The sequence below is a fragment of the Achroia grisella genome, unplaced genomic scaffold (assembly GCF_030625045.1).
Source record: "Achroia grisella isolate CSIRO2021 unplaced genomic scaffold, CSIRO_AGI_Agris_v1 utg512, whole genome shotgun sequence".
Lineage (NCBI taxonomy): Eukaryota > Metazoa > Arthropoda > Insecta > Lepidoptera > Pyralidae > Achroia > Achroia grisella.
Genome location: NW_026712906.1, coordinates 4,307,613 through 4,329,628, shown reverse-complemented (window position 1 = coordinate 4,329,628; position 22,016 = coordinate 4,307,613). Strand labels below are relative to the sequence as shown.

Below are 22,016 nucleotides of genomic sequence, written 5' to 3'. Positions count from 1 at the left end.
CCTATCTTTGTACAAAATATTTTATAAACATGAATGCTTAAATACCTTATGTATGATTTATTCATCTCATCGTGCAATGATATTTGATATTGTAATTTCCCTTAACTTAATTAAACATTCTAAATGACAGCTTGAATGAGCGAATATTGACAATTTATGTCAAATTCAAATGCATTATAGAATTTTTGATTTGAATTTGTATATTTATTTTGTTGTTTGATAATTGTATTATCAAAAAATTGACTATTATTGAAGTGTTTCGAAATTCAAATTTAATTCATAGTAATAATATTACGGAAGTACCAAGTTCTTTTGTTTCAATTAAATTCGTATTTTAATACTGTGCACGAAAAATGCCTAAACGTAAACGATTATTAACTCCTTCAAAAAATAAAGCAAAAGTAAATCAGTCTATTAATCATAAGGAAGAGGATGATCCTAAAGGTTTATTGAAATTTGGTATTTAAATGAATGACTCTAGAACTAACTTTAGCTTAAACATACCTATTGTCTGAATTTTCACTAACGATTTTTATTTTATAGATAATAAAGAAGTATCGACAGCCCGTGGTCGTCTAAAGGGTGCTTTATTGGAAGCATTGGAACCAACGGCTGAAGACTCAGATACTTCGTTAGAACCAAGTCCAACAAAAAGGGACAGGTTAGTGCAGTGATATAGCTGATATAACAGTACCGGTTGTCTTAGCCTGTACCAAATTTATATCTAAGTATTCAGTTATTATTAATAATTACGAGCTGGTTTCACCTTCTTGCAGTTTTTTAATATGAAGAATGGCCTATGTCCTGGATCATGCTGACTATGGGCAGTGCCGATATACAAAACTTTTTTGTTGTAGTATAAATACTATTACAAATTTTGGTAGAAACCATTATGTCTTGAGGGACTTGTAACATACTCATTTATACTGAACTATAAGGAGTATGTTATGTAAAATATCTTTGTATATATAATAACTTCTCACACCGTGGCAGTGTGGCATTCTGAAGGATTCAGTTCAGATTCAAAAGAAGGGATATGTAGTATACTCTGAATAATACCCAAATCAAATTTGTTATTATCAAAAGTTATGTTAAAAAGTAACAAACACACTGGCACATTATTGCATATAGAACATTAATCTTATTAATATTATAAACTCAAAAGTTTGTAAGTACGGACGGATATTTGTTACTCTTACATCAAAAAACTATGGAATGGATTTTGATGAAACTTTACAGTTATATAGCTTATACATAAGAATAACATATAGGCTATAAATTTCACGCATGTGAAACCGGTCACAGTTATTATGATAGAACTTTATTTGATCTTTACAATAAAAAAAATATTGTGAATGAACATGGACCATTTTAACACTATTGTAATTTTCTAAGGTACACAAACCAAGAAAATAAAAGCAACTCCACCTCAGATGAGGATGAAAGACCACAAAGGAAGCAGTCACCGCAACGACAGTCGTATGTGCTGAAATTATTTGACAGAAGTGTGGACCTGTCACAGTTTGAGGAAGACTCACCATTGTACCCAATTTGCAGAGCATGGATCGCCAACCAGCCTAAAGCTGATTACAGTAAATTTGGGTGAGTTAAGGTACTTAATATATATTGAATAGAATGTTATTCCTGCTTTCTTATATATAAAATCTCATGTCACAATGTCAGTTACCATATTCCTCTGAAATCACTTGACCAATTTTTATGAAATTTTATATGTATAGTCAGTAGGTCTAAGAATCAGAAAGGAAAATCGTTAAGAATGTAGACTGTTTACACTAGTTTAAAAAAAAAATTGTTTTCCTTAAAATAGTTCTACAGTTAAATAAAAGTGCTTTAAAGATTACAATACATTTCAGACAGAAGTTCAAAACTCCTGAACCAAACGAGGACAGTGTTGACTTGCCGGCACCTGAAGGCCCCCCTGTGTCCAGAATACCAGAACTGCTGCCAGAACAAAAGAACCGCACTGGTGACAATATCAATCTGAATTATGTGAGTATGAAATTAAATATTAATTTCTCAAGAAAACTGATTAGAAATTCATAGAAACCTGTACATATTTTTATATTATAATAAATAATAAACTCTGAATCTAATTAAAAAAATCTATACAATAAATTAATAAATAACTCTGGTTAATTAACACAGCGCCATCTAGTCCCACGGTAAGCAGAGCTTGTGTTAGAGGTACTGAGTAGAGACAACTGATAAAAATACTTTGATTTTTTTTAAATACAAATATTATGTACATGGAAAACACTCATATTGATACAAACAGTCATACTCATAAACACAATGCTTCCACTCCGATTACAGGCAGTCCGTACTTACGGCATGTTAGGTTCTCTAAATACGCGATGTAAATTGAAACGACGTAAGCGTGACATATCTTTTCATATGTGTACATCTAAAACTCGGGTTAGGATCCACACGGATTAAAAAAAAATACATTTATAACACAGGATATCTTTTATTATCAAAAGTATGTCCGACGACGTAAGTAAGGACTGCCTGTATATAAAAAGAAATGTATAATTAAACTGGTGTGTGTACAGCGTGATGCCGTGCTACCCACTAGAGAGCAATTGCTGCAGTCCCACGTGTCACGCTGGGCAGCCGTTCGGCAGGCGTGGCTCGACCAGGCACTCAAGGTGGAGGAGCGCTACGAGAGCACGCAGCAACTACTCAACAAGATCAACGTCAAGTGAGTATGTAGTAATTTTACACACAGACAAATCAACTTTCTTTTGTAGTAGTCTTACTAATATTATAAACGCGGAAGTTTGTGAGTTGGATGGATGTTTCTTACTCTTTCCTTTACAGTAATAAAGCTTATACATCAGAATAAAAGTATAATTTAAAAAGCTTTTATGTAATTTGTATATAATGATAAATATCAAATATGATGCAGAGGAAGTTGCACGGGTCAGCTAGTATAATTTCTATGCTTATTATTATTATTATTACCACTTTGCTGTGTGTATTCATATGTATATTATATAAATAACTTATTAATTTTAATATTTATTTTGTTTCAGCTCAATGTAATTAACTCACAATCAACTTGGTGATTACATATGATTTTTATCAATATATTTTCTATAAGAATTCGTTTCTACATGCTTTTTACAAGTATTATTTTGTAACAAATCATTGATTATTGTTGATTGGATTATTATATGGAATAAAGATAAATTATATAGAATTTTATAATGATTTATTTGTAAATATATAATACAATTAGGCATGTATCCGTTTTTTCTTTTTATTCACGACTCCTGGCTGGCGCGGACACGCTGACTGCTTGTGTCCTTTCTCGTGACAATTGTAACAAGACTGCAACAAATTAAATGTATTTTTACATTCACACAATCATGTATCTGATAAGATTACGTTGATTTAATGCATCAGCAAAATTAAAACTTACCACATGTGTGAAATAAAAAATTTACTAATATTATAAACGTGAAAGTTTGTGATTACCGATGGATGTTTGTTACTCTTTCACCGCAAAAACTACGGAACAGATTTTGATGAAACTTGACAGTAATATAGCTTAAATATCAGAATAACATACAGGCTATAATTTTAAAAAATATATTATGTAAATTGGGCGAAATATAACGATAAATGCAACAAGTTGCATGGGTCAGCTAGTATAAAATATTAGTATTTAAAAATTCTAATAGTAATTTTTAAGAATGAACATTAATAATAATAATATCCCTGATCAATTCACCTAGTGCCATCTAGTCCCGAACTAAATAGAGTTTCTGTTATGGGTACTAGACAGCTGATATAAACATATAGGTAGCTACTGTTTTTTTTAATATACATAGTATACATAGAGAACACCCAAACTGATACAAACAATTAAATTCATGAACACAAATGTTAGTACCGTGCGAGGAATCGAACCCGTGACGATCGAAAGTAAAACGGTTTGCTATACCCCTAGACCACCGAGGCTGTCATATAAGAATGAATGATAACATGAATGAAATAAGTTTTATTTACGAAATTCTAAACTAAACCTTATGATCCACTAGTAAATTACATTTTTAAATACAATCAATATGTTTACTTACTTGACTTTCAATAGTCACGCCGCAAACATGATCTTTTTGCTGGCAACACCGGTTACACTGCGTACAATGGAAGAAAGTCGGCTTCACGCATCGTTTACAAGTGTTGCAATGTTTGTATGTCATCCCATTCTTACTTGTGCACTCCTTACACTTGTTACAATGATTGTTAGACACCGAAACCCAGTATTTGCATTTTTCGCACAACTTATACTTGCTATCATTGGATAAATCAATAGTTGCCAGTGGCAAATTGGTGAAGAACCGCACGGGAGATCCGAATTTGCGGCCACCTTTCTTATTACTTTGGAACTTCTTGTGTTTCTCGTATTCAATCTGAAAATATTTACAGAAGTATAATTAAGCATGAATAAAATTAAAGAAGGTTATTAATAATTAGTATTATAAACATTTTACATACGTATAATTAGTAAAAATCTCGGGATCCTACCACGTTTTATATTTATTTGCTGAGTTCCCGATATTTCGGCAGTGTTTCAACCACCATGATCACGGGTAAACTGAAGAGCAGCGGGTAGATGGAAAATGAAATCTTTTTATGGGCAGACATATGCGTCTACCTTCACACGTCTTCGTTTGTTGCTACTACTGGAACTCGCTCGATATTCATCTCGGCAAACTGTACTTACAGTATCTTCACGTACATTTAATACACTTTTCGATCGCGTTTTTTGTTTTTGTTTAATTAAACCAATCACTGGATTCCAGGCACTAGAGATCCTATAACCGTCTTCTAGATTGAAATTTTTATATTTCTGTATTTCAATGGCCTCTAACCATTCTTCAGTGTACCCGTGATCATGGTGGTTGAAACACTGCCGAAATATCGGGATCTCAGCAAATAAATATAAAACGTGGTAAGATCCCGTGATTTTTACTAATTATACGTATAAATAATGACCTCGTCAAATTTAAAACAGTATTTTACATACATAACAAAATAAATAAGTGAACAATAATAAACTGGTAGATAATGCCGCAACACGCCAATAAGTCTGCCATATATACAATTTATTTCTGTGTATTGAAAATAAATAAATAACCTTCATAACTGTCCAACCACAGATGGACTAGTCCAAGACAAAAATCGATAAACTAGCGAAGGTACACTTGACATGCCTAATTTTTATTGGATATTTTTTAATCTAATGTAGCGGGGATCATCATCATCAATTCAGCCCGGAAGACGTCTACTATTAATAACAACACAAAGTAAGTGACCCTAAGAACAAAGGCCATCCCCAAAGATCAAGGGATGATTACTTTTATTTATTTTGTTTGTTACCTATATTTTCACACACCAAAAAACTGAGTAATTCTACCTGCCATGTTGAAATTCAAATATTACTACTAAACCACTGATATAAATACTCAAGTACATTATTACGATACAAACAATACTCATGAATACAAATATTTTCACCATGCAAATAATCGAACCCGCGATCACCACAGAGACCGTCAAAATTCAAAATTAATTTATTTATGTAAGATTTAAGTCACTTATGCAATTCTTTAATATAATGTTATACCTGATAATCGTGCATTTTAATTTCCGGCATCATATTCCTTATATAGGGCTCCGCAAAATATGGGAATGCCCATAAAATCGGGAGGTCATCTTTCTTGCTTGCTTCCTTGTACATAGCAGTCAGCTCTCGCAAGGTATGAACGAGTGGTTCCACACGCCCACCGAATGGTGGATCTATTACCACACATAAGCCTCCATCTCTGAAAAATAATGTATTATTCCTAATACTATATTTCTATTAAAAATAAAAAAACTAGAGACATACAAACATCCGAATGAAGACTAATTGACAGATGCTCTCCAGTTCAGTTTAAAGCAAAAATGGAACTGGGCAGAGTTTGAGTCAAGTACAATACAGAGGCAGGAGATGGACTATTCTAACAACAAAATCACCAGGCCCAACAGACATATGCAGAGTGAGATGAAAAAAAGATGGGCTGATGACATAAAAAATAATGCAGGAAAAGATTGGTGCAGACTGTCAAATTCAAATTATATATTATTCATGTAGTACATTAGCCGCTTTAAAAAATTTACGTTCACATTAAAAAAAATTACGTACAGTAATTTTCTTCATACTATAATTTTTTCCCTACCATCAGTTCAGTATATTGATCCAATTGAGAAGAACTGGCAAGAAATTCAATTATATTACTTGTTTTTTTTATGAAAATCCCGTACATGAACAATTATTGCTATGCACACTCGTCTCGAATAAAGAGGGTTGGCAAAGGATGGAGGTTATATAACAGTCAATATTTATTTTGACATCTGCACCTGCCTCCTCTTGGTGAAACTGTAAATGCCAGGTGCGATCCAACAGCCTTAGAGTAGTCAGGAAAAAATATTTTATGTCTTAATGTTTGTAATAAAGTATAAATAAATATATAGGAGTATGACAAATGACTTACTTTGAACTGTTGAAGAATTTCTTCAAGACTTTCTCATCTTCATTAGCATTGAACATATAGTTGTTGAACATATTGTACCATATGTACTTGTTGGGAGGTTGGAACTGGTGGTGTCTGGTGTCATAGTCCAACAGTATGGAGGTGAAGTCGGAACTCATTTCAGCTGCTTCATGAACTGATGGTGTGCCAATGCAGAGGATATTTCTAAAATGTACAACAATTCTAAATTACTATGCATTGATTAGGGAGGTAAATAAGATGTTACATATGTGCAAGACTACATAGGGCCCTGGCCCAAGTGTGCCCTATTCTGACCAGGATCTAGCATTGTAGACAAAGGAACAGATTCATCTAATAAATTTCCTCTAATAATATACTCTTTACGCAATAATCAGTTGTAAGCATCATGTGATGATATGTCACCCATGATGTTCAGGGATTGCCATTCCAGAGAACTAAGGTATCATGCTTCATCTCCTGTAATTTTACAGCCTTATAAGGGTTCAACTGAAACAGCTTACAAAGTTTCTACACAGACAACTTTTTAGAGCAACTTTTCTACCTCATTATATTTTTTATAATGAATTGCTTGATTGACCAGACAATTAATAAAGCTGTTGTTAGATGTTTTTTGTTTGTACCTAAGCACATATTTACTGCAACATTTAATTTTACCACCTTGTTCTCTGGTTCAAACTACCCACATATAATTTGATATTTTTATTTTTATTTTTTTTTATGATGGTAGATAAATATCACTGTTAAGTGATTGGGTGTGTCCTGTTACGTAGAAAAAGTACTATTGTTTTTCCTCGCAATAAAATCAAATATAAAAGTTAATCCTTGACTTTCCAATAATCTCGCCTTTGAAAACGTAATAGAAGTTTCATGGTCCTCGAGTCGGATATTGGCTAAAGGTGTTTTTTGATATAATCACCGGTGGTGAAGTGATAATCACCCTACGTCTCACAAGATAGCAAACCAGGATTGCTATCTAATTATCCCATCAGCTGGCAACGGCGAATAGGATCCGGGAGGTTCATTCCCGGAGGAACGACGTACGGGAGGCAAAAGGCAGTGGAAAAAATTGTGAATTCAGCGTACCTATAGCAGGTACCTAATAAAGTGAGAAGATTTTTACTATTTGAATTAGATGCAAGTGAGTGTGAAGTGATAAAACCGTGAGTACAATTTTAATTTTACCAAAAAAGTAATATTCAATAGTGTTTCAAGAATATACAAATTGACTTTACCCGCGCGATACTTATATGGACTTTGGACTTTGTCATCATTGAGTTATTCATTTATTGCAAAAAAATATATATTGTGATTTTTGTTCTTATTTTAATGCACTTGGATACCTATCTCTTACATTATATAAAATAGATTATATATTTTGATTGTAAGACTAATAAGGTTAATTAATTAGATATATATTAATTGGATCTTATAATATTAATCATGGAATCATTAAGTAACGTACAGAAAGATGTAAAATTTAATATAGGTAAAGCTAGGTCTAATTTTAAAAAGTCCCCAAAGGATAGATTATCTATTTCATACATTGAAGCACGGTTAGAAAATGTTGAAAGACAGTGGATTCAATTCACACAAACACATACTCAAATTATTTGTGAAGTCAAAAAATCTGAGTTACTGAATTCAGAATATTATAATAATGGTGTTTATGATGAGGTGGAAGAATTATATGTATTATATAAATCAGAATTAAAAGACATGTTAAACAAATTAAAAATGTCTAGTCCAAGTTCATGTAGCAGTCAAAGTGTAAATTCAGGACATAACGTAAAATTACCAGAAATTAAAATTCCTATATACACAGGCAAATATACGGAGTGGCATACATTTAGAGATTTATTCTTAGGCCTTGTACACACAAATAAGAATTTAGATGACGCACAAAAATTTTATTATTTAAAAGGTCATTTATCGGGTGATGCTGAAATGTTATTGAGAAATGTAAATGTTACTGCGGAAAATTATAAAAGTAGTTGGAATAAATTGGAAACTATGTATAATAATAAAAAATTCTTAGCTAACGCTATTTTGAAGCGATTATTAAACCAAAAGGGTTTAACTTTCGAATCGGCAAATGAAATTAAAAGATTTTTAAGTACCACTACAGATTGTTTAGACGCTATAAAAAATTTAGGAGTCGATGTATCTTCGTGGGATATAATTGTAATACATATAATAGGTGCGAAACTAGACAAGGAGACAAGAAAGGTGTGGGAGTTAAAGGTCTCATCAGATTCGAGTGATGAATTACCAACATTTGCACAATTTAGTGAATTTTTAACCGGTCGTTTTCGAGGTCTAGAAAATTTAGATGGTAGGTCTTTAGTTGACAGATCCCAAAAGAACACTCAATCTTTTCATACATATACCAAAAATGTCGATAAAAAAATAGTTACGTGTGTATTTTGTTCAGCTGCCCATAGAATAACGTCGTGTAAGGGTTTCGGCAAGGAATCAAATGATTCTCGTCGTAAATTTGCACAAGAAAATGGACTATGCTTTATATGTTTAACAGGTAACCACTCTGCCAAGTTTTGTAAAACATCTCTCAGATGCCACGTTTGTAAAAGACGTCACCATACATTACTGCACCCCAGTGTGCACAGCGTTGCAAGATCTAATTGTGAAGTCAATGGAGGGAGTGAGGAAATGTCGTCTACTGAAAATACAGAGTCGACGAAGGAGGTAACGGTAAATCATAGTATTACCACAAAACACTTGAAGCCTAGTGATTCATATCTTTCGACAGGAAATTGTTATGGCACAGTTTTATTGACCACAGCTCATGTAAAAGCTGAGTCGAAAGATGGAACATACAGGGATATAAGAGCTTTGTTAGATCAAGGGTCACAGGGTTCATTTATTACTGAGATGACAGCTCAGTACTTAGGATTAAAAAAAATGCCATCCAGGCACAGTATTATAGGTGTAGGAGGAGACAAAAATGTCAGGTCCAATTATACAGTGACAGTCAAAATACAGTCTAGAGTAGATCCAAATTATATTATACAACTTAAGGCTTATGTATTAAAATCTATTACATCCCTTCTTCCAGTTATGAAGGTTAAGAAGGTAATAGAATTGGTTGACCTTAATAAGGATGAACTGGCTGATCCTGAATATTATAGACCTAACAAAATAGATGTTTTGTTAGGTGCTGAAATTTACAGTCAAGTCATTCGAGAAGGTTTGAGAAGAAGTTCGACTGGATCACTTGTTGCTCAGGATACAGCATTCGGTTGGGTTATATCTGGTGCTATTGATGCAGATTATAATTCTGATGTTCAATCGCATATTGGTGTTATGCATACGATCGTAGATTATGATACGTTATTGAAACGGTTTTGGGAGCTGGAAGCGGAGCCATCTGAAAAAACAAAAATGCTTACACCGGAAGAAGCGAAATGTGAGGAATTATTTGAGAAAACTACCAGTCGAGATAAGAGTGGTCGTTACATTGTTCGACTTCCGCTACGAGATGCTGAACCAGAATGTAGGAAAGGTGAAACTAGAGTAATAGCTGAGAGAAGATTAAATAGTTTACAATATAGATTTCAAAAGAATAGTAATCTTAGAGAAGAATATACAAGAGTCATACACGAATATTTAGAGCTTCATCATATGACCAGGGTACCTAAGGAAGAAGAAAATAATAAAAATGCCGTGTACTTACCTCATCATGCAGTCATTCGGGAGGATAAAACAACCACGAAGATACGAGTTGTATTTGACGCCTCCTGCAAAGGTAAAAATGGTGTGTCATTAAATGACAATTTAATGGTTGGTCCTACCTTGCAAGCCGATATTCATCATCTTATTACTCGCTGGAGAACGCATCCTATTGTTTTAGTTGCCGATATTGTTAAAATGTATCGGCAGGTTTTAGTTCATAAAAATGATCTTATTTTTCAACGCATTTTATGGAAAGATAAACCAGAAAACGAGATTGAAGAATACGAGCTTTCTACGGTTACGTTTGGAACTGCTTCTGGTCCGTATCTGGCTGTACGTTCATTACAACAGGTTGCTCGTGATGAATGCCAGAATAATCCAATAATTGCAAAAATAATTTTAAATGATTTTTATATTGATGACCTCATGACAGGAGCTGAAACAATTGAAGAAGGATTTAATATTTATAAAAACATGAATAAAATTTTAGTGAAAGGGGACTTTCAGTTAGAAAAATGGATTAGTAATAATAGAGACTTATGCAATCAAATGAAAGAAGAAAAATTAAAATCAAACCAAGACTTAGAAATAAAGGTTGATAATAATCATAAAATTCTTGGACTTACCTGGGATCCTCATGCTGATGTTTTTCAGTATTCAGTGGAAATCCAGCGGCAACTAGAACCTGCAACAAAAAGAATTATTGTATCCGATATTTCACGGTTATTTGACCCTCTAGGATGGTTAGCACCTACTATCATTTTAGCTAAAGTTATAATTCAAAAGCTTTGGCTAGCCGGGATTAAATGGGATGAAGAAGTTCCTAGTAACTTACTATTGGAATGGAATACTTACCGACATGGATTAGTATCACTGCGCTCCATAAAAATTCCTCGTTGGTTGGGTACACGAAGTAAAAATGTAAAAACCGAATTACACGGGTTCTCAGACGCCTCGAAAATGGCTTATGCGGCCGTTGTCTATATAAGATCCGTCGACTCGGAAGGCAACGTACATATTTCGTTAGTTACCTCAAAAACGAAAGTTGCACCCATCAGACAAGTGTCTATTCCGAGGTTAGAATTGTGTGGTGCAGTGTTATTAGCGAGATTGATTGTAGACGTAGCCGATGATTTGCATATCAATCAGAGCGATCTGCACGCTTGGACGGATTCGGAAGTCGTTTTAGCGTGGTTAAATAGCCATCCAAGCCGCTGGAAAACATTCGTTGCCAACAGAGTCTCAGATATATTGAGTATTTTGGATACACATCACTGGTCACATGTGTCCTCTAAACAAAATCCCGCAGACTGTGCTTCACGAGGTGTTTCTCCTACTGATCTGGGTCAGACTTCAATTTGGTTTCAGGGTCCAGAATTTTTAAGGCAGAGAGTAATAGAGTATAAAAAACCAAAACATCTGATAACAAAACTCGAAGAAGTTAAAGTTCATACAACTATGTTGGATCTTACATTCTGGAACAAATTCTCATCGCTTTCCAAGTTACTTCGAATTGTGGCTTATTGCAGGCGATTCTTATACTTAAGAAGTCCAGTAACAACGAGACACACTACTATTTACATTACTCCTTCTGAAATAGATGAATCCAAAGTGGTATGTGTTAGAAAATGTCAAGAAGAACAATTCTCAGAGGAGCTGGAGGAACTAAAAAGTAAAAAAAGGTTATGTACAACAGGCAAGGCACTAAAATCGTTAAATGTTTTTATTGATTCTACAGGAATTCTTAGAGTTGGTGGACGATTGGAGATATCTCAATTGAATTACAATCGTAAACATCCAATGCTAATTCCCAAAAACGGCCAATTTACACATCTTCTTATCGCAGATGCACATGAAAAGACTCTGCACGGTGGCCCTCAAATTATGATAACTTACCTCAGATCTCAATTCTGGATCATTGGCATGAAGATTCTGGTCAAGGCTTACGTAAGAAAATGTGTAATCTGTATTAGGTATTCATCGAAAACACGAGCACAGTTAATGGGACAACTGCCATCTCCACGCGTGACACCATGTCGGAAACCTTTTTTATGTAGTGGAGTAGACTACGCCGGTCCCATTAATATCAGGGTCTCTAAGGGCAGAGGTAACAAGTCTTACAAAGGTTGGTTGCGCCATATAACATTATATTTTTGTTTATCATTGTATAATTATTATTAGTAATAGTTTGTTCAAATAAATAATTTAGCGTGGTACGAAACGTTAATTTTCTAAGGATTGGCACTACACTAATTCCTTATCCTCTCCTATTCCCGCACATACCTTTGTTTTAAGTGCGAGCGAGAAGATTCGCTTGTATCGAAAGTGACATATCGCGCTCGCGCGTCACTGTTAAATTGAACGCTGAAGTTGACATTGAATTCCCGCCTTGATCGCGCTTAAGATCAAGTTTTTTGTAATTCGTGATAATTACTAAACATTTTAATCCACCGCATCGCTCTAGTGTGTTTAAGACCATTGTGTTTGTGCCATTGTTGTGAAGCAAGTAGCTGGGACCTGGAGACACCGATAGCCGCCGCACTGCAACCTACAATTCAAAGGTACTGTGCCTCCTTCCTTACCAGAACTGTCTTTCTTTGTGTTCCATCCTCACAAGCAGTTCTCAATCACCAACCTAACAGTGTATCGTGTCAATCCACGTACCCGTCAGATTATTTAGATACAGTCCACTTAAATCAAAATCAAACAATATTTATTTCACCCGCGCCGCCATTATTTTAGTGGTCCATTTCGAGCCGAATATTGTAATTATTTGGTTAAACCACACTAGATATTTTATTTCTAGGTATATTTCGTACAAACGCATACAATTAATTTGTATTTTACTACATCATTTTCTTTATTTCGTTATATCGATGTTTCTAGAATCTCGTAGGTACATGTAGGTACAACTACCTGATAGATTCATATCAAATTCCGTGTCAACTCAATTTCGCATCGTAAGTAATAGTAGGTATTTACGATTTGTTGTAATACTCCCGCATTGTTTTAACCTAACTATAGGTAAAACAACTTTATTTTTGTAGTCACCGCATTTATATTCGTAGTTATCAATTACTTTCGCGCCATTGTAGGTAGTCTATCTACCTACATATTGATATCCTCAGGCCCCCTTAGGATAGGCTGAGACGCATACGATATTATAGCTTAATATTATCGCTATCTACCGGTCTACTATTGAATAGGTTAGCGGCATAGACTTGGAATTTAGTTCGCTGTAATAAACAAGACATTGCTTACGCTGTAATAAACAGACTTCGCTTTGTTTAATATAAATATTTGACAGATTCCTATCACGAGTACGTTGTGGTTTATTATTTCGTATTTTAATTGTAAGTACATTGTGTACTGCCGGCTCTCGTTGCCCGCATCGCACCGCATTGCACCGCACCGCACCGCACCGCACCGCACGTAACTTGTGTAGGTATTTATCTGTTCTCCACCGCACCGCTTTCTTATATATTTATTAGTACAAACAAGTTTTTGTATTTATAGGTTGTTCATCATGTCGGATGTCAATCAGTTACCCCTGTTACTCGCTAAAAAGGATTTAATGTTTTCTCGCATACAAAGTATTACAGATAGGACTCATAATCTTTCTAGTGAATATGAAAGAGAAACATTCTTGTGTGAGATCGAAACAGTTGACAAATTACGCTCGGATTTCGAAACTATGTTAGATAAAATAAATACTTTAGAATCTAAATTGAATCCTAAATATGTTATTAATTATCAACCGCTCATGGCATTTGATGATTTGTATTGCCGTATAAAACGAGCCGCAAGATCGCTAGAGGTACCGCCTGATGTCAAACATCATCAGCATAATAGGGATGAGGACAGGCCTCGTCTGCCCCCCTACCAATTCCGGAATACTCAGGAGATCTGAGATCCTGGTCTTTATTCTATACAGCTTACAAAAGCATAGTTCATGACAATCCTAGATTGTCAGATTCGGAAAAATTACATTATTTGATGGGTAAACTGACAGGTAAAGCTCGTTCTGTATTTGCCGGTATAAACCCTTGTTCTGAAAATTATAAGGTCATTTTAGATGCTTTAATTAGTAAGTATGAAGATAAGAGATTGCTCGCATCATCATACCTAGATCAAATATTCGAAATGAAGCCCTTTCATTCATCAAATATAAATAATTTAGAACAATTTCTCGATAAATTCGCAACTTCAGTATCCGCGTTAAATAACTTAAAAATTAATAATCTTTCGGATTTTATATTTTTGTATACAGCGTTAAAGAAATTAGATTCCGAAACCGCCCGCGCTTTCGAACTAGATAAACGGGGATCCGACATCCCATCTTTCGATACATTAGTGTCATTTGTGCGCGATCACATTAAAATATTGCAACGCACTTCTTCAAGCAACCAAGAAGTTACTAAGAAAGTTGTCGGTCGTCGTATGGATGCGGCATCGAAAGTTATGCAACATAAATCTACATACTCTTATACTACAACCGCTAATCCGCAGCCTAAGTGCTCATTGTGTAACATACAACATGAACATTTATATAAATGTCCAGGTTTTCGAAATTTAACGCCTAATGATCGTTTCCGATTTGTTAAATCTAATTCCTACTGTATTAATTGTCTAAGTAAAAATCACCGTGTATTTAATTGTAACTCAAATAGTCGATGTCACAAATGTGACTCAAAACATCATACTATGCTCCACTTTGAGCATAGTAATGCCACCTCCACCGCGAACATACTCAGTGGTAGTTTGGTCACAGCGACTACGTCACGCGTAGTGGATCTATCGTCGCACTCGTCGCACACGCAGCCCGCTGTTGGTGGCGGCGGCGGCGGCCGACCGGCTCCTTGCACGGACCGCGCCCCGCACTCACCCCCGCCGACACCCGTCGTATCCCGCGCATCGGAAGACGTAGCATTATGCACGTTATCAGACAATGTTAATAAAAATATGCCTCGCGTACCTACTACCGTATTGTTAGCCACCGCTCGTGTTTTAATGATCGATAGAGACGGTAACGAACATTATATTAGAGCATTATTGGACAGTGCTTCTCAAAGTAATTTTGTAACTAGGGATTGTTGTAATCGCTTGGGATTGCAATGTATACAGAATACAACCTTTTCGATTAAAGGTATAGGAGGGACAACAAAGGCCACACAGGGTTCTGTACATATAAAATTCTTTTCACGGTTTAATCGTAATATTAAATTTGATATGGAATCCTTAGTTGTAGATAAAATAACCGAACGTTTACCGACTGTTAGTGTCGATATTTCATTATTTTCAAATTTTAAAAATTTGCCTTTAGCCGATGATAGTTACGCTACTCCTGGGAACATTGACATGTTAATCGGTGCCTCAATTTTCCCGCATTTAATATTGTCCCGTAAGGTTAAAGGTCAACCCGCATACGTCTCGCCGTATGCTATTGAGACCGTATTAGGCTTTGTTATTGTAGGTTCAGCTCCCGCTAGATCAAATACCGATACTTCCGTGTCTAATATGTTAGATAATTGTAATTACACTACCACCGCGCATTGTTGTGTTACCGAACCCACGATGGAATCCGTTCTATGTAGATTCTGGGAAATGGAAGAGGTGAATGTTGCACCGATTCTCAGCCCGGACGACAAGGAGTGTGAAGCTATTTATGCTGGCACTACCACTCGCGAGGACGACGGTCGTTATACCGTCGCGCTTCCCTTCAAGGGTAATGCACATTCTCTTGGCGACTCGCGTCGATTAGCCGAGAAATGTTTCTTTTGTCTCGAACGCAAAATGCAGGCTTCGCCTGAACTCAAGCAAGCCTATGATGACGTCATTACGGAGTATTTAGATAAGAGTTATATTTCACCCGCACCCGTTAATGATGATAGTAATGCTCCTTCGTATATAATACCGCACCATGGAGTTATTCGAAAAGATAAACTCACGTCTAAATTGCGCGTCGTACTCAATGCTAGCGCTAAAACTAGCACGTCCGTATCTCTCAACGATCTTCTTTATAATGGACAGAATTTACAACGCAATTTATTTGATATTATAGTTAACTTCAGATTATTTTCAGTAGCTCTCTCTGCCGATATTAGGCAAATGTTTCTTTGCATTCGTATTAGAGAGAGTGACCGCAGATTTCAACGCATATTGTATAGATTTTCGCCTGACGAACCTCTCCAGGTTTATCAGTTTAATCGCGTTTGTTTTGGACTCAAATCGAGTCCGTTTCTTGCACTGCGTACTATTAAGCAGTTAGCCACCGACGAAGGCGAATCGTTCCCAAAAGCTAAGGAAGCGGTTCACACCGGTCTGTACATGGATGATTTAGTATATTGTCTAGATAGTGAAGATGAGGCTATCGTCACAGCTGCTGAGATCATCTCACTCATGAAGGCCGGACAATTTGATCTTGTCAAATGGACGAGCAATTCGCAAGTAGTTTTAAATTCCATTCCGTCAACACATCGACTTTCATCGGTCGTAGAATTCGATGTGTCTGATACGCATAAAATTCTGGGTCTGTGCTGGTCTCCCAGCTCTGATTTATTTAGTTTAAAAATTTGTACGCCCGCTGAAAAGTGTACAAAACGCACCATTTTATCTTGTGTCGCAAGATTGTGGGATGTAATAGGTTTCGTAGCACCCGTTATATTATTTGCCAAACTTCTTGTCAAAGAGTTATGGTTATGCAACTGCGATTGGGACGACGCCCCCCCTGACGTTATCGTCAGACAATGGTCACGTTTCAGGGATGAGCTCCCCAGTCTAGATCAAATTAAATTACCGCGCCATGTTGACATCACAAAACGCAGTGTGGTGAACATCATTGGCTTCGCAGACGCTAGTGAAAAGGCTTATGGTGCTGTTGTGTACTTCCACGTCGAGAATGATGGTGTGAGTACTGTGCATCTTATAAGTGCAAAATCTAAGGTTGCACCCCGCAAGGTCGTGTCGTTGGCCCGACTCGAACTTTGCGCAGCGCTTTTGCTCGCTAATTTAATTAAAAATATTGTTACCGCTGTTAACAACCGCTATCCAATTAAGGCAATACACGCATTTTCTGATTCAACAGTTGCTTTATGTTGGATCCACGCATCGCCCCACAGGTGGGATACTTTTGTCGCGAATAGAGTTTCTAAAATTCAATCTCTGCTTTCACCGCATAATTTTTATCACGTGTCTGGTTCGGACAATCCAGCCGACTGTCTATCGCGAGGGCTTACTCCTGCCCAAATAATTCACCACCCCCTATGGTTCAACGGCCCGCAGTGGGCTAAATCCACCTTTTCGGAATGGCCAGTCACCGCTTTCAATCCTTCTGCTGTTATGGACCCGCCTGAGGAGAAGAAACTCTCCTTTGTTACTCGTACACCGCCAGAAGAATCTGTTTTCATCGCTCTGGCAAATCGCTTTTCTTCTTGGTCCAAGCTTCTTCGCTGCGTAGTTTATATCTGTCGTTTCGCAAAATTATTAACACCCGCACATATTTTAAATTTTACTCCGTTGAAATATTTGCCCGCCGCAGAAATAGCTGACAGTTCTTTGATTTCACGCCACGCATTATTAGACAGATTAGTGCAAACGTTCTGGAAGCGATGGAGAGCGGAGTACCTGCACACATTACAATCTCGCGAAAAATGGAATACACCCGTCAATCAGATTACTGTCGGAACAGTTGTAATTGTACGTACTGAAAACGCGCCACCACTTCATTGGCCTTTAGGGGTTATTGAAGAGGTCTTTCCGGCTTCTGACGGCGTAATTCGAGTTGTTCGTGTAAAAACTGCAACCGGCTCTTATTTGCGCCCTGTTGTACGTCTGTGCCCCTTACCTAGACATTAGTTTTAGTTAATACGAGTTCTAGGTTAAGGTTTAGTTTATTTTAAGTTTCTATTTTTACTTTGAAGGCGTCCCTTCAAGGCGGGGGGAATGGTTGCGCCATATAACATTATATTTTTGTTTATCATTGTATAATTATTATTAGTAATAGTTTGTTCAAATAAATAATTTAGCGTGGTACGAAACGTTAATTTTCTAAGGATTGGCACTACACTAATTCCTTATCCTCTCCTATTCCCGCACATACCTTTGTTTTAAGTGCGAGCGAGAAGATTCGCTTGTATCGAAAGTGACATATCGCGCTCGCGCGTCACTGTTAAATTGAACGCTGAAGTTGACATTGAATTCCCGCCTTGATCGCGCTTAAGATCAAGTTTTTTGTAATTCGTGATAATTACTAAACATTTTAATCCACCGCATCGCTCTAGTGTGTTTAAGACCATTGTGTTTGTGCCATTGTTGTGAAGCAAGTAGCTGGGACCTGGAGACACCGATAGCCGCCGCACTGCAACCTACAATTCAAAGGTACTGTGCCTCCTTCCTTACCAGAACTGTCTTTCTTTGTGTTCCATCCTCACAAGCAGTTCTCAATCACCAACCTAACAGTGTATCGTGTCAATCCACGTACCCGTCAGATTATTTAGATACAGTCCACTTAAATCAAAATCAAACAATATTTATTTCACCCGCGCCGCCAAAGGTTACATTGCACTCTTCATATGCATGTCTACACGCGCTGTGCACTTGGAAGCAGTTAGTGATTTGACATCTAAAGGGTTTCTGGCTGCATTTAAGAGATTTGTTGCCAGACGTGGCCGTTGTTCTCATTTGTATAGCGACAACGGCACTAACTTTGTGGGCGCTGCGCGGGAGCTAAGCGACTTATTCAAGGAGGAAAAATCCAAATTTATACCAGAATTGGCCCAATCACTTGCAACCAACGGAACAGAGTGGCATTTTATCCCTCCTCGTGCTCCTAACTTTGGGGGGCTCTGGGAGGGGGGGATAAAATCTGTAAAATACCATTTAAGAAGAGTTGTTGGAAACTCGACGTTGACCTTTGAAGAGATGATAACAGTGCTGGCACAAATTGAAGCGTGTCTTAATTCGAGACCTTTATCATACGTGGCTGACCAAACCGAAGAAACAGTGTTAACACCAGCCCATTTCCTAGTCGGTGAACCACTTGTTGTAGTACCCGATTCAAATTATGAGGATTCTGGTATAACTACTCTTAGACGATGGCAACTATCACAGAGAATGTTGCAAATTTTTTGGCGTCTTTGGTCTCAGGATTATTTAAATCAGTTTTTACAGCGACATAAATGGGCCCATCAAATACCGGAACCAAACATTGGTGATATAGTACTGGTAAAGGAAGACGATTTGCCTCCAGGTAGGTGGTTATTGGGAAAGGTAGAACAGAAGCACCCGGGTCCTGATAAACTTACACGAGTAGTAACTTTGAGTACTAAAGATTCAGTAATCAAAAGGCCTACCTCTAAATTATGCGTGCTACCTATAACTAAATAACTATGAGTAATATGTTGTTTGAGATCAGTTTCGTTTCGCACTTATTGGTGTATATATACAAAGTGTCAGTAAATAATTCAAATATGTCTAGGTAAAGGTATTCATATGTAAGCACTATTATGATATGTTGCATACATGCGTAGGTCAACACAGACCAGATTTGTTTTTTATTGTTTTTTTTTACGTTTAATTCACTGCATTGTATCTGACTAACTGTTGTATTGTATACATAATAAGGTAAAATTTGTTGATATTGGAAGATCAAAGTTAAAACAAGATCTTATAATTTTTGCATATTAATCATCATCATGTTACTTCATTATAGTTTATTGTTAATTGTTTACATTTTTGTACATAATTGTTATTAGATATAATTATGGCTTAATTAAGATAATTTAGTGATTTAAATAATTGAAACAGTAGCAAGGTGGGCGGTGTTGAAGGACATACTTGTCATAATATGTCCTTGGTGGGCGGTATGTTAGATGTTTTTTGTTTGTACCTAAGCACATATTTACTGCAACATTTAATTTTACCACCTTGTTCTCTGGTTCAAACTACCCACATATAATTTGATATTTTTATTTTTATTTTTTTTTATGATGGTAGATAAATATCACTGTTAAGTGATTGGGTGTGTCCTGTTACGTAGAAAAAGTACTATTGTTTTTCCTCGCAATAAAATCAAATATAAAAGTTAATCCTTGACTTTCCAATAATCTCGCCTTTGAAAACGTAATAGAAGTTTCAGCTGTAATTAAATTAAATACATTACATTACATTAATTTTATTAAATTGAATTGGCTCGTCTGGCAACTTGTTAGAACATTTTTATAGCCCTTAGGTAACAATTTGAGCTTACTATGTTTTTAGCATATGGTAATGTAATGGTGCACACACCCGAATTAACCAAAATCCTTTCTTAACGGATGTCTACGTCATAACATCTACCTGCATGCTGCATGCAAAAATTTCAGCCCGATCCATCCAGTGGTTTGGGCTGTACGTTGATAGATCACTATGTCAGTCACCTTTGAGTTATATATATTTAGATAACCAAATTAAATCAACTTACTTGATATTATTATTCCTCAATATACCTAACACAGTTCCAACTGATTTCTTAGTGAACATATACTGAGCTTCAACAGTATCAGTCTCCAGGGTTGGTAGCCAGGAAGATGGTTGTACCAGCTGCTCGTCAGTTAATGGTGTGACTACTCTGTGGTCTTTTACATGTTTCCTATTCTGTGATACTATGTACAGCTCCTGACATGTGTTGCAGTAAGCTCTATCTGATGAATGTTTGAATTTCACCTGTAAAAATCAATTAAGGTTCATTGGTTAGAAGAACTAGAAGAACCAACATAACTGTTATTTTTTAAATATTCAATATAAACTATTTACTGTGTACTCAAAATAAACAGTATTTTGAATTTGCTGCCCGCAGAAATTGCCGCTCGGGGCATGGGCCCCGTGTTGTTACATATGTTATATATTACATAAGAAATATGGATAAAAATTATAATATCAATTGTCTATCAATTGATCCATAATAAAAGTTATTTGGAACTAAATTGAGCTCCGTGAGTTGTCCAGTTATTTATTTATTATTTAATACACTATTATATACTTAAGAGTGGTTTATACTAACATCATTAAAGTTTTTCCAAGCAGCGGCTTTATCAATTTTAGGTATAAGGTTATAATATTTTTCATTTCGTTTCCTTACACCTTCCTTTTCCCAATCCTTCTCTTCGATGTGAACTGAACATTCTTTGTTCCTGCAGCACGCGCATGCATAATACCGGCCTTTGTCACTAGAAAACAATAATGTAGGACCATGCATACACAGAGGATGTTTCGTTACATCTTCAATAATAACCTCTACTGGAGTATTTTTCTGGCTGGCAGCTGGAGCTTTTGTTACCAGTTTTCGCTTTTTACCCATAATCAGATGGATAATTAAAATATAAGAGTAATGTTTCACAAACTATACACGTAGCAATTAATTTATGAATATAAGACAATTTTACAACACGTGAGAATGACACTGTTTATGAAGTGACACGATATTGACAGTAAGTCAAATGACAGAAAATTTACCACAGAGTATAGTTGAAATTCGAGGACTCGTCAAAGATAGAATTTTCTTACAGTAGTATATACATATATATCATTACATAGTATAAAATGAAGTCTCTGTCGCTGTCTGTCCCTACGTATGCTTAAATCTTTAAAACTACGCAACGGATTTTAAGCTTTTTTTTATAGATAGTGATTCAAGAGTAAGATTTATATTTATAATACGTGTACACCCGTGCGAAGCCGGGGCGAGTAGCTAGTATAAAAAAG

The 22,016-nt window shown here is 36.0% G+C and overlaps 2 protein-coding genes across 4 annotated transcripts; one reads left to right on the top strand and one right to left on the bottom strand.

The window, feature by feature from the left end:
- The first annotated feature begins 185 nt into the window (after positions 1-185).
- On the top strand, positions 186-3,168 carry LOC131846700 (protein lin-37 homolog). 3 transcript variants are annotated; one of them, XM_059196069.1, is made up of 6 exons: positions 186-444; positions 544-661; positions 1,396-1,602; positions 1,875-2,010; positions 2,574-2,722; positions 3,057-3,168. In XM_059196069.1, exons 1-6 carry the CDS (start codon positions 354-356, stop codon positions 3,064-3,066), a joined length of 711 nt encoding a protein of 236 aa, XP_059052052.1. In that variant the 5' UTR covers positions 186-353; the 3' UTR covers positions 3,067-3,168. The 3 variants fall into 3 exon arrangements, with proteins under 3 accessions (XP_059052052.1, XP_059052050.1, XP_059052051.1); XM_059196067.1 differs by having other exon boundaries at positions 186-459; XM_059196068.1 differs by having other exon boundaries at positions 186-459; positions 2,574-2,726; positions 3,057-3,161.
- A 90-nt stretch (positions 3,169-3,258) lies between these two features.
- LOC131846699 (rRNA N6-adenosine-methyltransferase ZCCHC4) lies at positions 3,259-21,714 on the bottom strand. Its single transcript, XM_059196066.1, has 6 exons — positions 21,316-21,714; positions 20,737-20,978; positions 6,567-6,770; positions 5,657-5,855; positions 4,107-4,439; positions 3,259-3,354 (listed from the first exon to the last, which is right to left on the bottom strand). The coding sequence occupies exons 1-6, from the start codon at positions 21,610-21,612 to the stop codon at positions 3,259-3,261; spliced, it is 1,371 nt and encodes a 456-aa protein (XP_059052049.1). The 5' UTR covers positions 21,613-21,714.
- Positions 21,715-22,016: the final 302 nt, after the last annotated feature.

What these genes read in the sequence shown, in the direction of transcription:
- LOC131846700 (XM_059196067.1), top strand. Translation starts at nt 354, where the DNA reads ATGCCTAAACGTAAACGATTATTAACTCCTTCAAAAAATAAAGCAAAA. An exon ending in AGTCCAACAAAAAGGGACAG is followed by an intron (nt 662 to 1,395) that starts GTTAGTGCAGTG and finishes TAATTTTCTAAG; the next exon opens with GTACACAAACCAAGAAAATA. An exon ending in ACAATATCAATCTGAATTAT is followed by an intron (nt 2,011 to 2,573) that starts GTGAGTATGAAA and finishes GTGTGTGTACAG; the next exon opens with CGTGATGCCGTGCTACCCAC.
- LOC131846699 (XM_059196066.1), bottom strand. Translation starts at nt 21,612, where the DNA reads ATGGGTAAAAAGCGAAAACTGGTAACAAAAGCTCCAGCTGCCAGCCAG. An exon ending in TTGAGGAATAATAATATCAA is followed by an intron (nt 6,771 to 20,736) that starts GTAAGTTGATTT and finishes TGTACATTTTAG; the next exon opens with AAATATCCTCTGCATTGGCA. An exon ending in AAATTCTTCAACAGTTCAAA is followed by an intron (nt 5,856 to 6,566) that starts GTAAGTCATTTG and finishes ATTATTTTTCAG; the next exon opens with AGATGGAGGCTTATGTGTGG.